The sequence below is a fragment of the Nelumbo lutea genome, chromosome 1, assembly GCF_056320005.1.
Source record: "Nelumbo lutea isolate HS-2025 chromosome 1, American lotus-T2T, whole genome shotgun sequence".
NCBI classification, from domain to species: Eukaryota; Viridiplantae; Streptophyta; class Magnoliopsida; order Proteales; family Nelumbonaceae; genus Nelumbo; species Nelumbo lutea.
This window is the reverse complement of record NC_142684.1, coordinates 72,309,041-72,327,500: the sequence shown is the minus strand read 5'-3', so window position 1 is coordinate 72,327,500 and position 18,460 is coordinate 72,309,041. Positions and strand designations below refer to the sequence as shown.

The 18,460-nt window shown below is 38.4% G+C and overlaps 1 protein-coding gene across 1 annotated transcript in view; it reads right to left on the bottom strand.

Annotated features, from left to right (window-relative positions):
- LOC148875285 (ERD (early-responsive to dehydration stress) family protein) overlaps positions 1–18,460 on the bottom strand; it is a 58,839-nt gene that overhangs the window by 21,851 nt on the left and 18,528 nt on the right. Inside the window, exons 3-5 of the mRNA XM_088964405.1 lie at positions 18,271–18,429; positions 15,322–15,457; positions 3,646–3,747 (exon numbers count right to left, since the gene is read on the bottom strand). Coding sequence (XP_088820531.1) covers positions 3,646–3,747; positions 15,322–15,457; positions 18,271–18,429 — 397 coding nt within the window. The remainder of the gene's footprint in view (positions 1–3,645; positions 3,748–15,321; positions 15,458–18,270; positions 18,430–18,460) is intronic.

Here is an 18,460-nt window from a genome sequence, read left to right as displayed (position 1 = left end):
CAGATCACCTCCGGGATTTGCTCCATCAATGGCAAGGTAAAGGACTGAGTAAAAGATGTAAGGTTTATTGGCAAATAATTCTGCATGCTGTACTTTGGAGAGTTTGGGAAGAAAGGAACAACCGCTTGTTTGAGAACAAGGCTAAGACGAAGAGTGATCTGATCTCTCACATTACCTTTAAATGTAATCAGTGGGCTTCCAACTCAGACAAATTTAAAGGAGTCTCTATAAACGACTTAAACAGGGATGCTGGCTTTTTCCTTTTCTCCTCCCTCCCTTCACCCCTCTTCCCCATCAAAAGGGGACCCCCTTACATATGAGGGAATGAACTTGCACCCTAATTTTTTATGGAAGTGCCTCAGGCAACCCTGGAACTGCTGGCATTGGAGGAGTTTTAAGGGATGAAAATGGGAACACTTGCTGGGTTATACAGTGGGCCGATAGGTATAGCTGACTCCACAAAGGCAGAAGTGATGGCTGCACTTATAGGAATCAGACTAATCAACAAACTAGGCATTCAGCATCTATCCATAGAGGGAGACTCAGCAAACACCATAAAGTGGTTAGGAAGACAGGAAGCTGGGCCGTGGAGACTCAGTCATTTTCTGACAGAAGCAAGGGACCTACTGGCAAATACAACGTTCATCTGTGCTGGACTCCAAGGGATTTCAATGCTCTTGCAGATGGATTAACAAAATTAGGTGCTCTTTTAGCAAAACAAGATCCCTCCTATGTAATTTTCAGGGGTCTGATCCCTGTCTGTTTGTTTTCTTTGTACACCTTCTTTGTGTACCCATCTTTTTTCTTAATGAATTCAGTTAACTTTTCTCAAAAAAATAAAAAAATAAAAAATCCAAGTAGCCAGAGATCCTCCTCAGCCTCTAGTAGAATGTGTCTCAACAACTCCTTATCCATTTCATATTTGGAAACAACGAAAATCCTACTTTGGAGTGGATTGATCCTTTAACTATAAGGCATGTCACTGCATAAGGTACTGTAGTTTCTTTAATTTCCATAAACTGAAAGGAGAATTAGTGGCTCAGCATGTAGAGTTGGACTGATGTTTGGATACATTAATATATACTACAATAAAATTTGAGGAATGCCTCATATAATTGCATGCCAGTTTTCAACATCAGCTATCAAAGCAACTAACTAAGCAAAGCAAGCAAACATCAGATATCAAGGTAAGTTTCTTCAATAAGAACTCAACAATTCATTGACATGCATCAAATTATTAATAGAAAAGAATATCTTAAGTAAAAGTGCCTTTTTTCTGAATTATCTACTCATTTTGTCCCTAATCACCATCCTAGCTTTTGTAACAGAGGCCTTAGAGAAAAAGGGAAAAGAACTTCTCTGTGATGAACGTAATGGTGAGAGGAAAGGGAAAATGTCAGCACCGGCTTGACACTCATTAGAAGGATGAACAAAGCTTTGTTGGTTTTTAGGATTGAAAAAATGCACTTTGGAGGAGTAATTGTTAGCACATATGGTGCTACAGTAAAATGTTGATATTCCTTCTCTACTTCCATTTTCTATAGTTTTGTTTGGAGAGGCATTTTGGGTTATCTAAAAGAATACAGTTGAAGAATCATTCTCCCACTTGCTACTGTTATGCCCATATTCTCATCATATGTGCTACCATTTTATCAAATTCTTTAAGAATGGGTTGTGCATCCTGACATTAAGACATCAATTCAGACTTGGCCAACCGGAGGCTTTTCTAGAAGAGGAAGAATCCTGTGGAATCTCACCCTTCTACAATTTATTTGACTAATTGGAAGGAGAGGAACCTTAGAATATTTGAGCATAAAACCAAGTCACTAAAGAGGAATATTGGGAGGATCGAGAGGCTAATTTATTTCTACTAACCGACAAGAAAGTAGAATCAAATTGAATTGTGAATTGTATCGTAAATCGTAAGATTATTTCTATTTTTTTCAAACTTGTCAAAAGATTAAATATAGATATGCTAAAAGGAAAAATATATGTAGAAAAGTAATTCTACCCTACTTCCAATCCAACTTACATAATAAATTAATTTCTAATTAGGTCTTTAAACAAGCTACCCTTGACAAAACTAAGTATAAACAAAACAAAATTACAAAATTGAAATTGATTTAAATCACAATGAATCACATGAAACGTATCAATTGTAAGATTTATAAAACAAATCGTAGGATTCAAACAAAAATTGTAAGATTTTTGTCGAAAAGGATTTAGACATAAGATTTGAATTGAAACCCTTTGGATTCATGATTAAAATTGCGAGTTGTATAGTTTTTATTTTTTATTTTTTTGAAAGGTGAAGTAAGAAGATTTATTGATGAAGGAAAATTACAGTACAACAGCAACCTGGCGAGAAAACACCAGGAAAGATACTACATTACAAGTCTCAAATAGAGTGGGAATCCAGGAACTGAAAGACATTCTGAAATTACAGATAGCCAAGAAACAAGCCTATTAACTGCCAACTTGAGCAGATCTTCAGGAATCAGGAGCTCTAGTTCTGTTGCAGAAGACACGACTGTTCCTTTCAGACCAGACTGTGACCAGGACAGCTGCAGGAATTGTTTTCCAGACCAACTTCCCTTTCTTGCTCAGATCAGGAAGCTTCCAACCACATAAGATTCTATACAATGTTGCTCAGACCAGGAAGCTTCCAACTACATAAGATTCTATACAATGTTGCTCAGACCAGGAAGCTTCCAACTACAGCCAATGTTGTATCGTGAATCATAAGATTTTGACAACATTGGAATAAAGACCATTACCCAATGTTGGTCTCAGTAATCTGGGGTCTTGGGAGGAGTGGACTGAATATGGTCATAAACTTTGGTATTTTTGGCACAAAGTGGCCACTCTTAGACTTGAACCTGTGTTCTCACACTTGACAGACCAAGATTTTACCATTACACGAATTAATGGCCCCTCATTCCAGGATACAGATATTGTATAGAATTATGGTCCGTATACATTGTTCATGAGTCATCCAGTACAGTCCATTTATACCATGAACATGGGACACCTAGTCCCCTTGAAATATAATAAAATACTCACTTTCTTACCCAAAAAAATTATGCCATTTGTCCATATCAACATATCTTTTGTTTCGCCCCCTTTGTTTATGAGTATGCATGTGGCTTTTGGTTGGGGGATGGGGGACACTGGGCATCTCTTTTGGCCTCTTCAATATCCTTGGGGGACATGTTCAGAAACAGTTTAAGATGACAAATGAAACAGGGATTCTTCACCCTGATTGTGATCAACAGTACAACTTATCTATATATGTAGCATTTGAGTTTGTGTACTTAAATCAGATGAGAATTGAATATTTAAATAAAATGTGGATGTTTAGAACTAAATTAAGTGTGTATTCATCCCTTATAATCAATGCCTAAAAATAGTGAAGAAAATATTTAATTCTACTTTTTATCGAAAAATTGTAATTGTTCTTGTCAACAGTTTTAATATGAAATGTAAATCAGACTACAACCCTCTAATGAAAAATACAGAGGTAAAAACCAAACAGATTAACAGAATATATTAAATATATACCATTAATTTTTAACCAGCATTTTTTTATCCTTGCCCAAGATTTTCAAGAAAAAAAATGGTATTGCAGGAATTTAAAGACCCAACCTGATGAGTGAGGAAGTGATCTGGGTGGTTAACCAGAAAAAAATGTTCAACAAGTTCACTAACTGATTCATCAGGATCCGGGGGCACGTTTCTTACAAGGACCTGCAATTGATCATATATTTTGTTAGTTAAAGGTGTCACCTTATTATATGGAAATGACTATTTCTATCTGTGGCTGCTCTAGAAAACATAAATTGGAATAACTGAAACTTAAACATTAATAGCTTGTTATCACACATAAACATCTCAAGCACTTACTCTAACTAAAAATAGTTCTGCATTCATGATTAAACCAAGTAACAAATTGAAGGACGCAGTAATGCTGACATCCCCCATGCTGTACAAGTGGTTTCAGGAACTGTACGAAAGCACCTCATGGGATAGCCAAAAATACAGTGTGGCTTTGTGATTGTAGTACCTTGGAAAAAGATCTGCTTGCAGAAATGGTTTGGCATCTGTTGTTAGGAATGTTATTAGAGCTGTTAATGGGTCGTTAGTGGGCCTGTTTTATGTGTTTTTTCTGTTAAGTTTTAATCAGGGATATTCTGGTAATATCCTCTCTTATTTGAACACCCTAATATATAAGTCAAGTGGGGCAGCACCCCATCACTTTTTGGCAATCCTTTCCCTTTTCTCTGCTCTCTTCTTCTCTTTTCTTCTTCTTTTCTATTCAAGAGCATCAAAATTAGAGATGATTTGAGGTTGGTGGAAATATTTTTCTGCTTCTCTTTTCCACCCAGTCTATAAGTTGTTTGTATGGAGGCTGAAACTGTTCTGCTGCTAGAATCATGTTCTGTTGACTGTACCTTGTGGCTTTGTTCCAGAAGGGAATACAGATTACAGTATGCAGTAACACATTGTGCCATGGTACAGGTTTCAGTTTCATTTGTGTGGTAAAAGGGTTCCTACCATTGGTCACTTAAAAATTTGACTATTCATTAAGTGTTGCAGATGACATTCAAAGGCCTGAATAAATTTCAGACTACAAATTAATGTGACACAGATGAATTTGGGCCTAAATGAAATAGATCCTAGGATCTGTCACCTGATGAAGGTCATCTTGTGTGTTGTCAAAGTATTATTAGACTCCATGCAGACTAATAATAGCAGTAGATGAGCTTAGTCTAATTGAGGCAGTCATGAATGAAAAGAATCACTCTTTCAATATATAATAAAACAACTATACCAGAAAGAGTGAATAAAAGACAAAATTACTTAAAACTGCCTTGTAATTTCTGATAAATACTTAAACCTTCCCTCTACTTTTTTCGGTTCAACAAAGGTCTCCCCTGTACTTTGATCTTCCACAAAAACCTCCCTTCACATTTCAAATGAATATGCAGGTGCCCCTTTCATTAATTGTCCTGATGGAAAATACTGATAAAATCCTGTTTTTTCCCATGAGAAATTTATTGGGGTGAAGATTTACTGAATTACCTCCCAACAGCTGATTCACTTTATTTAAGTGGGTTTCATTGTTCATGTTAAGATGTGCCGAATAGGGGTAGTTTAGTCTTCTTCTGTTTATTAAGTAACTTGCTTATGCAGGTGCCCCTTTCATTAATTGTCCTGATGGAAAATACTGATAAAATCCTGTTTTTTCCCATGAGAAATTTATTGGGGTGAAGATTTACTGAATTACCTCCCAACAGCTGATTCACTTTATTTAAGTGGGTTTCATTGTTCATGTTAAGATGTGCCGAATAGGGGTAGTTTAGTCTTCTTCTGTTTATTAAGTAACTTGCTTATGCGGCAGTGCTATTAGAGTTACTCTGCCCCACACTTAAGTAAGGGCATTTCTGTCTTTGTAAACATTATTAGAATCTAATATAGATTAAGGGGGTCGACTGGATGGGTAAACCATCAGATTTTCGACAGACCCTTCTTCTCTTCTTCTTCTTCTTCTTCTTCCTGTTCGGACAACTGTAGCATCAGTCGAAACATGGTATCAGAGCCATGCTCCTGACCTAAGTCAGTTGGTAAAGCACCTCAGCATTGTTCGTGACTCTTCACCTTCATTTCTGGTCAGTCGATGGAGAGAACTGGTTCGCCCTAGGTCAGAAACATTACAGCTTGTCTCTCTGCTGCGCATAACCTTCTTCAACAAGGAAAGTGACTTCAGCAGTGAATGGTTGATTGATATTCTCAAAGGAAGGTTGGTTTTCTCTTCTTCTAGTGTTACTTATATTTCTAGGTAGAAACCCTACAAGAAACTGTTAGTACTGAGTAGAACCTAGAGAACTAGGTTCATTGTTGCCCTAGGAAGGGCTGTGTGTGCAGTAGCCGAATGGTGTTAGGGCTGCTGTAAGTGGCCGAGTGGTGTAAGGTAGAATGCAGTGACCTTGCCGAACTCCTTGTGGTTGTGTAATGCCCTCTTAAGTGTGTTAAACAAGTCTGAACTGGGTGCAGCAGATTTGGCTGTGTTGTGGTGCTTGAGTGGTTGTAAGAGGGCCTCTACTTGTGATTAGTGAATGGTAAACTGATGCTTATGTGGGACTTAAGTGTGTGAAGTCAGCAGTAGTGTGAATAAGAACAAGTGTGTGAAGTCAGCAGTGATGTTTAGAGGCTGCAATAGGTGCTGAAATATCAAACTGTGAACAACATCAATCAGCTTGTAGCTGAGAAGTAAAGTTAGAGACAACTGTGAAAGAGTACAATGGCAACAATAGGAGATGACTACAATGATCAGAAACCTAGTGTAGTAATTTCCTCCGACCACCTAGGGGTACAAATGACCTCAATTAAGCTAAATGGGGAGAACTATGTTCCATGGGCTAAATCAGTGGAAGTTTTTCTCAAGGCAAAGAAGAAAGTAAAGCATGTAAGAGATGAGAAGCCACCGGTTGACTCTCTAGGGTTTGATGATTGGGAACAAGAAGATGCAAAAAATCATGACTTGGCTGTGGAATGGTATGGAACCCAAAATCAGTGCCAACTTCATGTTCCTTGATACGGCTAAGGATATATGGGAGCATGCTAAGAAGCTATATTCTGGACAAGATAACACAACAAGAGTATATCAGTTGTATCAGGAGTACTTTGATTTACAACAAGGAACCAAAATACTAGAAGAATACTATGCCTGCATGAAGAATATAAGGAATGAACTCAATGTCTATCATCCCCTTACTCCAGATATTCAAGTTCAACAACAACAAAGGGAGCAGCTAGATGTTACAAGATTTTTAGTGGGGCTGAAGTCGGAATATGAACCAGTTAGAGCTCAAATACTGGGGGGCTCCACTCTTCCTACACATGAGGAAGTATTCTCAAGACTTCGTAGAATTTCTTTGGGCCAGACAGAGAACCCCACACAGTATGATAGATCAGCACTTGTGACAGCTAGAGGTGGTGGATATAGTACAAGAGGGGGAGGTCATTCCAGAGGGGGCCGTGGAAATTCCATGATTGGTCGGGGTGGCCGTGACTCAGGGGGAGGCCGTGGCAAAGGAAAAAATAACTCTACAAGGAAGTGTACTCATTGTGGTAGGGATGGACACACAGTGAATTTCTGTTATGACCTACATGGCCCTCCCTCTAAATGGGCTAATCATGCTGTAGCAGGCGAGGTTGCTATTAGTGACAATAAACTGGCAGACCTAACACCTCCCACATCTACATCTACTTCTGGGAGGGAGATGGTGAGTGTTCCGCGTGATGTGTATGAACGGTTCCTTCAAACTACTTCACAGCATACCACTGTCACATATGCCCAATCAGGTATCGCTTGCATGTCATCTAAAACTCCTTCCTGGATTATTGACTCTGGAGCCTCAGATCATATGACCGGGACTCCAGGTGTGTTCTCTTCTCTTTCTGAAACCTCCACATCACAAACTGTTACACTTGCCAATGGGTCCTCATCTCCCATCTGTGGTATTGGTAATGTTGACTTGGCTTCTGTCCCCTTATCATTTGTTTTATATGTACCTAAGTTTCCATTCAATCTTATGTCTATTAGTAAAATAACCAAAGCTCTTAACTATTATGTTACCTTCTTCCCTTCCACTTGTGTTTTTCAGGATCTCAAGACGGGGAAGAAGATTGGTGGGGGGCATGAAGCTGGTGGATTGTATTACCTTGACGGCAGTGGATCTTCAATTGCACTTCAGACTTCCCTTACTCCTCTACAATGGCATTGTCGACTGGGACATCCATCTCTCAAGGTTCTCAAGATGTTGGTTCCATCATTGAGTCAGTTGTCAGTTTTACAATGTGAGTCATGTCAGTTTAGTAAACACCGTCGTGTGTCCTTCAGTCCAAGAGTTGAGAGTTGTATGTTGAGTCCTTTTTCTTCGGTTCATTCAAATGTTTGGGGTCCAATCAAAATAGAGTCTTATAATGGGTACAAGTATTTTGTCTCCTTTATTGATGATTGTTCAAGAATGACATGGATTTACTTAATGAAAGAAAGAAGTGAATTATTTTCCATTTTTCAAAAATTCCATGCTGAAATACGCACAATTTGGTGTTCCAATCAAAGTTCTCCGTTCAGATAATGGTCGTGAATACTTTCTTACTGCATTTCAACAGTATTTAGAACAGCATGGCATTCTTCATCAGACCTCGTGTCCCCTCAACAAAATGCGGTGGCTGAAGGGAAGAATCGTCATCTTCTTGAAATTGCTCGGTCTATGCTTCACCACATGCATGTTCCCCAACGGTTTTGGAGTGATGCTATACTCACTGCATGTTTTCTCATTAATCGGATGCCCTCTTTTATTCTTCATGGTCGGTCCCCCTTCTCCATCTTGTTTCCCACTTTATCTCCGTTTCCATTAACTCCTCGTGCCTTTGGTTGTGTGTGCTTTTTTCATAATTTGAGTCCTGGAATAGACAAGCTAGATGCACGCTCAATTAAATGTGTCTTCCTTGGCTACTCTTGGACTCAAAAAGGGTACAAGTGTTATAATTCCATTGCCCGAAAGTGCTATGTCTGCCCTGATGTCACCTTTTTTGAGTCTGTCCCCTTCTTCTCCAGTCATGAAGCACCCTTATCCTCACCCTTACCTCCTCTTCCTCTTCCTGTCAATGATGATTCAGTTCTAGAGGTTGTTGTTGGAGTAGACTCATCTCCTCATCCAGTGCAGGTCACCACTAAACGACCACCAATCCGACAAGTGTATACACGTCGAACGACACCGGCCCCTCCTCCTGCTTCTACCTCATTTGCGGATCCTCTCATGGCTCCTATTGCTAAACCTTCAGATCTTGACCTACCCATTGCCTTACGGATAGTTCTACACTCCATCCCATTTCCAATTTTGTTTCATTATCTTGTCTTTCTGCCTCACATCACCAGTTTGTTTCACTTTTGTCTTCTATATCCATACCTAACAATGTTCAAGAAGCTCTTAGTTCACCTGGATGGCGGCGGGCAATGGAGGAGGCACTTTCTGCTCTTTAACATACTCAAACGTGGGAACTTACTACTCTCCCACCTGAGAAGCATGTTGTGGGCTGTAAATGGGTGTATACTGTGAAATACTTGCCAGATGGTAGTGTGGAGCGTCTGAAGGCCAGACTTGTTGCTAAAGGTTACTCACAGTTGTATGGTGTGGACTACATGGAGACATTCTCTCCGGTGGCTAAAATTGGTTCCGTTCGTGTTCTAATTTCCTTGGCAGTTATGTATGATTGGCCTCTCCTTCAACTTGACATAAAGAATGCCTTCCTCCATGGTGATCTAGTGGAGGAGGTATATATGGAGCAACCACCTGGGTTTGTTGCTCAGGGGGAGGGTGGTAAGGTGTGCAAGCTGGAGAAAGCAATTTATGGGTTGAAGCAATCTCCACGTGCTTGGTTTGGGAAGTTCAGTGAAGTGGTGAAGAGTTTTGGAATGAAACAATGCCAGGTTGATCACTCAGTGTTCAGCTATGACTCAAAAGCTGGGAAGATTTTATTAGTGGTCTATGTGGATGATATTGTCATCACTGGTAGTGATAAATTGGGGATTGGCAAACTAAAGGTATTTCTGCAAAATCATTTTCAAACAAAAGACCTTGGAACATTAAAGTATTTCTTGGGAATAGAGGTTGCCAGGTCAAAACAATGTGTGAATCTGTGCCAAAGAAATATATCCTTGATCTATTGGAAGAAACAGGACTGTTAGGTGCAAAACCGGCTGAGACCCCTATGGAACCAAATGTTAAGTTGAGCAATGATACAGGAGAAGTATTTGAAGATCCTGGAAGGTATAGACGACTAGTGGGAAAGCTGAACTATCTGACTATCACGAGACCCGACATCTCCTTTGTAGTCATTGTGGTGAGCCAATTCATGCAGAACCCTCGTATACCTCACTGGGATGCAGTCCTTAGAATTGTGAGGTATCTGAAAGGAGCACCAGGCCGTGGCCTATTGTATAAACCAGGAGGAAAACTTGAAGTAGTTGAGTATACAGATGCAGACTGGGCAGGCTTAGTGAGTGACAGAAGATCTACTACAGGCTATTGCACATTTCTAGGAGGAAATCTTGTGACATGGAAGAGTAAAAAGCAGACGGTTGTAACCAAAAGCAGTGCTGAAGCCGAATATAGAGCCATGGCTCACACTACCTGTGAATTAGTGTGGCTGAGGAATCTCCTACAAGAAATTGGGTTTCACATGGATAAACCTATGAAATTGTACTGACAACCAAGCTGCACTACATATCTCATCCAATCCTATCTTTCATGAGAGAACAAAGCATATAGAGGTTGATTGCCACTTTGTGAGAGAGAAGGTTCTTGCCAGAGAGATAAATACAAAACATGTGGGCTCCAATGACCAGTGGGCACTCATCCAATCCTATCTTTCATGAGAGAACAAAGCACATAGAGGTTAATTGCCACTTTGTGAGAGAGAAGGTTCTTGCCAGAGAGATAAATACAGAACATGTGGGCTCCAATGACCAGTGGGCAGATTTGTTTACAAAAGCTCTAAGCTTAGGGAAAGTGAACTATCTACGTAACAAGCTGGGATTATATGACATATATTCTCCAGCTTGAGGGGAAGTGTTAAGATGTGCCGAATAGGGGTAGTTTAGTCTTCTTCTGTTTATTAAGTAACTTGCTTATGTGGCAGTGTTATTAGAGTTACTCTGCCCACACTTAAGTAAGGGCATTTCTGTCTTTGTAAACGTTATTAGAATCTAATATAGATTAAGGGGGTCGACTGGATGGGTAAACCATCAGATTTTCGACAGACCCTTCTTCTTCTTCTTCTTCTTCTTCTTCTTCTTCTTCCTGTTCGGACTACTATAGCAGCAGTCGAAACAGTTCACTTCATCAAGTGAACAGAAAATGATTAGTTGGGCTAAATTTAAACCTCCCTCATTAGTCAGAATTTCAACATCTCCATTTGAAGATACTTCATAGAAGGGGAGCAGGGGTTAAAGTTTTTATTAGAAATTAGAAAACAAGGGAAGCTTAAGTAATTTTCCTATGAATAAAATACATGAAGTTACAGGAGAGGAATCCCTCTCAAGAGAACTGAAGAATATACAACAAAGAATTCCACTCAAAAGGAGGCTATAATAGAATGGCTCATTGGAATTATTGTCCATCCTCAACTCTTTCTCCATGGATGACGTAGTGGGGGGGATGGCTATGTGTATCAAATTTCACCTTAGCAAGGACTGTAACACCTTATTCTTGAAAGCTTCCCAACATGCATCAAATTAAACTACGATGGGAGTAGTGCAAGGAACCAAGGAAGGTCTGACATTGGTGAGATGTTCAGAGATTGGAATGGAGTGATTTTGGCTTTATATTCAGATCAAGGACACTCATTAAGGGTTGGATTGTTTGTGTTACACCAAGGTTAAAGCTTGAAAAGTAACGAGATATTCTGGTGGAAGGTGATTCTTGTATTACTGTGGGATGCTTGTTAAATAACAGCCTAGGTCCATAGCAGTACAGACATACTTTGACAGAAGTTAGGAAACTATAACACGAATTGAAGACTTATTTTCAATGGACATCAAGAGAGGCAAACAGTAAGGTAGATGCCTAAGCCAAACAAAGGGTGAACAGGAATCAAATGTATTATGGGGATGACTAGATCTGATCTCTAGTTATTCTGTAAATACAATTATACAAATGGATGTAGATGGGAATGGTAGCTGAGGCTACCTAGGGACAGTGGGATTCATGGAACATGATCATTGGATATATCACATTTTTTATCATAAGTGGATGGTTACCGATAGGAAAGAAGTTACATGAAGAGGAAGAAGAAAATTAGAGCCATTCAAAAGGCCTTGTATCTTTATCCACTCCTTACAGGACTTGGAAAGGTTATCCTAGACCTGGGGTTTGAACATGGGCAAGATGTTATGGTCCTGAGGATTAAACAGCTTGGCTTAACGTGTTCCAACAGTCTTAAGGCTTTTGGCATATTGGTCAAGTACATAGCAACTGGTATAAGAGCCTACCACCACATCTCAAGAGCTGTCACAGAAAGGACTACCTGGAGCAGAGTGAAAAGTGCTAGAGGGAAAGGGCTACCTGCTGGCAAAGTGAGAGCCATCATGGAGAGGACTACGTGCCGCTAGAGTGAAAGCAGCCCAAAGTGAAACCGCCAGGAGATCAGCTGCGGAAGTGTGATGGTATGTTGCAGTCCTAAAGGTTATGGCTTGGCTAGACGCATTCCAACAGTCTTTAAGGTTGTTGCCATATTGGTCAAGTACGTAACACAAGGTTTGGGCCAGGCCATGATAAGCTTGACCAATTAAATAAATAGACCGAAAAGTTAAGCCCATCTCTGTCCTATATGCAGGTCTACCTCAAGACTTGGAAGTTTACCTTTAAGCCTGGGGTTTGAAGATGTGATCAGTTTGGGCCAGGTCATGTTAAGACTAACTCTCAGCTCTACGTTATGAACTGGATATAGCCTGTTTAAGGCTATAGACAATACATTATGTTTAATATAAACTATGTTCTTCTATAAATGTATCTATACCACTAATAAAAAAGCGAATAGCCCCATTTTCTCCTACACTAAAACCTTCCAAAAAGCCCCCATTTACTGCCTTCCAAGTTAATTTCTCTAAAACTTCCATCACACATAGAAATAGCAAAGGAGATAAGGGGTCTCCCTGCCTTAAACCCCTTCAGCTCCTAAGGTGACCACATGCCCTCCCATTAACCAAGACAGAAAAGGAAGGGGTAGTAGTGATGCATACTTTCATCCAATTCCTCCATTTGGAGCTGAAGTTCATTTTTAATGTGTACTGCTTTATTTAAGTCCTTTTGTAAGGCCATATTTACCTGATTTATTGCTCTTGCTTAGTTATAATTCCGGTTTACTTAAGTCCTTTTATATAAGGCCATAATTCTTAGATGATCTGGTTTAATAGGGATAGGAGACAAAATTTTATTTGATTTGTTATTAAAGGGCATGAGATGGCTTTCTAATTTAAATTGGGAAGCAACACGAATTTAGAACTAGAGTAAGACCTAGGACACTCTACATGCACTTTTATTTTGAATTAAAATTCATTTAACCTCTTTTTTCCTGAGTGGGCTCTCAAATTTAAGCCTTTTATACAAGTGTTCTCACACTTGTTAGTCCAAGTGCCATTAAACCATTACCAAAGTACTAGGTTAATAATACCAATATTACAACTCTTCTTTTAGTCTAACCAAATAGAAATTTTTTTATCTCATCTAACTGCTTCCCTATTTATTAGTTTCTGCAGATTGACATGAACCGACTTGTGAATTGATTCACATTGAACAGGCTCACAAGTCAAAAGCATTAGCTATGACTTGGGTAACTATGTGAACAGTAGAATACAAACCAAAATTAAGGAAAATGCCCTCATGGGATCATGATTAGTATGTAATGCAGATCAGTCTGCTCATTGTTTGCTAGATCTCCAGCTATTGAATCAATACAGAACATGGTAGAATACAAATCAAAATTAAGGTTATGTCCTCTTGGAGTCATGATTAGTAAGTAATGCAGGTCAAATCAGTCTTACTCATTGCTTGCTAGACTTCCAGCTATTGAATTAATACAGAACATAGTTAAAAGCAGAGGGTCTTTTAGCATCATTCAACAAATGGCTTGTTGGAGGATTCCTTTATATATTTTTTTTCTTTTTGTGTGTGTGTTGGGGGGGGGAGCTGGTTTTAGGAATCCAGAAAGATTTTTTTTTGTAAGCCTTAGGAATCCAGAATGATCCCTAAGAATGTAGAGGAGAATCAACTCACCATAGGGAATTTTTAGTAAAATTTCAATCTGTTAGGCTGGGGGCGTGGGGATCAGGCCATTTAAACAGGTCAACACTTCTCTTCTTGCCAAATGGTTTTGGAGGTTTGCCAAATGATATGAAGAAACTTAATCAAATCTTATATGGGGAGATTGGCTTTGGCTGGGAATCAGGGTTCTTCCACTGGAATTTATGGAACAAGCCTGTGGAAGGAGCTGTTGAGAAGCAGGGTCACTTTCTTTAATTTTGTTTCCTCCAAGCCTGGTTCAGGTGACAGAATCTTGTTCTGGAAGGATGGATGGTGTGGTGATAGATCACTCTGTGTGGCTTTTCCTGCAATTTTTGTTTTGGCTCAAGATACGAAGGCTCACGTTTCTGATTGCTGAGTTGGTCAATGAACAATGGATTCCCTGCCTCAGAAGGAATGCTAATGATTGCAACCTTGGTGAGTTGGCTTCTCCCCTACAATCCTTGGAACAAGTTAAACCTCATCCTTCTAGAAGTGATGCTATGTGCTGGGTTGAGAGAAGTCTGGAAAGTTCACAGTCAAATACTGAAGCTTCTTTCGGTTGTGGAGGGTCAACCTCCTCCTTTGGGCTGGATTTGGAAGCTAAAGAGACCACCAAAAGTGGTATTTTTTTGTTTGGGTTGCAATTAAAGGGAGGATCCCCACCATTGATGTGCTAAGAAGAGAAGGGATGATCATTGTATATCACTGTTACTTATGTGGGAAAGCCAAGAAGAACATTCAGCACAACCTAATCCATTGTGATTTTTCAGCAGATTTGTGGGCTCATGCTCTAAAGTTGTTTGGTATGAACTGGGTAACCCCTCTGGATATCATTTCTTTGTTCTACTCTTGTCATTCAGAGGCTCTTAGTAAGTTGCTGTGGAAGACCTTGCTTTACCTGCTGAAAATTTGTGTGCAAGATCCGAAAGAACTTTGTTCAGGCTTCTGTTTGTAATCTCTTTTAGGTTATGCATTCTGGGCATTTCATTGATCAATGGGAGAGCATTCAGTGGGTCAATGATATTCAAATTAATATTTTCCTTTAAGCTTTTAATGAAATCTTCACCACTTTTCAAAAAAAAAAAAGAAAAAGAAAATTGCTTGGGAAGGATTTCTTAGGGATTGATGAATGGAAAAAGGCAATTGCTGGATCAAGATTTATTCAGAACAAAGTGGTCTCCTGTAAGGGTGTTAGAGATGGCAAACTGCAGTGTCAATTGTCAAATGTCAAAGTTGGTGTCAGAGGGGTGGAGTTGTCTTGATTCTTAATTCTTCTGTATGTCACTTTTAATTATCGCTTTTCATCTTTAATGAATTTCCTTTACCAATCATCAACTTGCTCCTATTATAAATTACACCATGAAAAATTTGTGAATCCAATAAGAAAACTAAACTAAGACTATTAAGAAACACAAAATCTCTCTTCAAATAATATTAATTTGATTAGGAAAACATAGGGTTCATCTACCGTAAACTGATCTGGGCGGCGGTTTTCTGAAGCAAGAAAATGCAACCTCATTGATGCAACTATCTCATACTCTTTTAGTAACATGTAGCATGTCCAGAAGGTGAAGGCATATGCCATTACCAAATGAGTCCAAAACCTGAATTGGAAAAGAAACAGAAGTTTATTGCACTTAACTGGTTAATCAGAACAAGTATGTGACCATCCTAATTACAATATTAGAGTAAGGAAGTTTTGATATGTATATAAATTGACTGCTTTTATTTTTATGGGATCAATAAGCTTGTACAATGGTGCAACTGGGTGCCACTGCACCAGTAAATTATTAAATAACAACTCCACTGTCATTGTTCCCGAAATTCTGTGGTTTTATAAGAGAATTGTTCAAAGATGGCTTTCAAGGGAGTTGTTTGAGAAGAAGAAAATATGTGCAAGTCTTTTGCAAGGAGCTCAATTAACCTTACAACTCACAAGTACACATGCCTCTAATTCAGACAGCCACCTGGATAAGTCTATAGATCCAATAAATTGGACCTACATGATATAAACACTTCAAAAATGGACATTATACCCGTGACAGACAAGTATGGACACATTATATAGACACATGAGATTCCTTGTTTGTTGAGTCTGTCATATGTGCTTAAAGAAGCTCAAACTCCTAGGATGAATTTGAAATATGCATTTGCAGCATTCTAATGGTAGCCTCAGGTTGAGATTTGCTATTTCAACTAGAATTAAATGTTAGAGAGATATGAATTATCTCAGCAGGGTATTTTTGGTCATAGTCAAGTCATGTATAGGTTGTTTTTTTTTTTTGATAATTAAGTTTGTTATGGTACTGCTTATATTAAAACTGGGTCTAGTAATTCCCTAATAATTTTTTTTGATAATTTCAATTCTCTAATCATTTAATGTAGTAGTGTAAAGTGATGAGGTTTATAATCAACGAGAAAATGTCTACAATCCCTATTGGTATCTCTCACCTATTGCGTCTTTTTGTGTAGATCAAATGGTGAAAATGCTTTCCATCCACTGGGCTGCATTCTAATTGTTTCAAGTTTTTGAGAATTGCAATATCTTATAAAGGGGAGGTCGCACCTCACACCTCTATTTGGGTTGCTTGTAACAATTTTAATCCTTTTCTAATGAAATTTTATTCATTTATCAAAAAAAAATTGAAAATGTTTTCCATCCATTAATCTCTTGCCTATCTGTATCCTGTACTTGATAGTTGTAATCAACCTTAATTTGATCACATGAACCAGAAAACAGAGAAATGAGCAAAAGAGAAGAAAATAGAAAGAGAGAGGAGAAGAAAAGGTAGGGTTCTGCACAAGAGAGAGTTCTCATAACTGACTTCTTTCAACTGCCACCCTCTTATTTTATTTATATAATGAGTGAGAATTACAAAATTACTCTTAAATAACTAAAATACTTCTAAAAGTAGTATTTCTTCTCTTTATTTGGATGCAGATAGCCCTGAGAGATTTGGCTAATCTTTTCAGCAATTTGTTTTTCTCATAATCAACGAAAAGATAATGTGGAGACATACGAGGACTGCAATTTAATGGTTCATTTGGGAGGAGAGGAACACTAGAATTTTCAATGGAGATAACACAGTAGAGATCAAGGTGGCACATTGGATTAAAATGATGGATGTTCATACCATGTTGTCTTCACCAAATCTGGTAAAAATGAATTTTGATGGATGCAGCATGGGAAATCCAGGTTCCTTCAGAGATAAGAGTTTGTAGAAAATTGTTAAGGGAAGCTCTTTACTTGGGGCCAGATGGATATGGTGATTGGACAAGAGCAGAAATTTTGGCTGCTGTAAAAGGTCAAAGGATGGCTAAAATCACTGAACTTGATAGGTGATTGGACAAGAGCAGAATAATTTTGGCTGCTGTAAAAGGTCTAAGGATGGCTAAATCACTGAAATTGATAGGTATTTTATAGCTGAAGACTCATGTAAGTGTGAGGTGGATAAGAAGGAATTATGCAGGTTAGTGGAAATATAGATACGCTCCAATGGAAATCAAAATGCTTGATGGTCTTGAAAAACAAGGGATAAACAGAAATCTAATTAATGGGGTTCGGTTCCTCAAGGCTATCTACTATGATACAAATTTCTGTATAATATCTTATTCAACAAAATTTCTATTATTGATAAAAAAAAGAAAATACTATATAATTTTATTATTTTGTTAGAGATGAACAAGATGCATTCAAGTTCTTCCATTTAGTTACTTCTTCACACCAGAGTGGTATATATCTCTCACCTCTACTTTGTTCATATAATTTAGTTCCCCCATTTTTATCTTCCTACTCTTCTTGTTGCTTAAATCCTAATTCACATAATCAATATACAGTGTAGGCTCTCTCTTTTCTGCATTAGTGTTGAAACAGTCTCCTCAACCCCTATCACTAGGAATGAGAAAGGTTCCTCACATGTCTTCTGTCACTGTGTCAGATTCCAAAGACTACTTGGTTCAACACCATCAAACCCCTCTCATTATTTAAGTTAATAAAGATAATACAGGTGGCACCATCATTTAAGAGTGTGTGGGTCAAGGTGCATATTACCATCGTCAAAACTTCTTACCAAAAATGACAAAGGTAAGAAATAAGGAAGCTTGCCATAAATAGAACAACATTCATAAACTAAGAGGCTAAAGCTAAACATTTCTCTTTCTCAGTTGACAAACATCACAATTTCAATATTAGGTTTCTTGTGTTAAAATAAAATAAAATAACTTGGGAAATTGAACTTCACAAGAAAAAAGGACTATATATTTACATGTTTATTATAGTGGTTTTTTAATGTAATTACCTTACTTTTTCCAAAATTAAAAAAAGGAAAAGCAGAAGTCAGGATGTGTCTTGGGAAAGTGTGCTGTGAACAATAAAGAGATACAAAATGAAGTAGCTACAGAAAGTATAACTACAGACCTTTCTGATCCTTCAGGGATATTTGAAATAGAAAGCTTATCTATGTCACTGAAAGTTACATTTGATTTTGATAGCTCTAGCTCCAGGGTTCTGTTGGTCCAATTAACCGGAACCAAAATTGTAAAAGCAAGGAATGTGATGGGAACGAAGATCTTGAGTCTGCAGAAGAAAAGGGCAAAAATGAAGATCA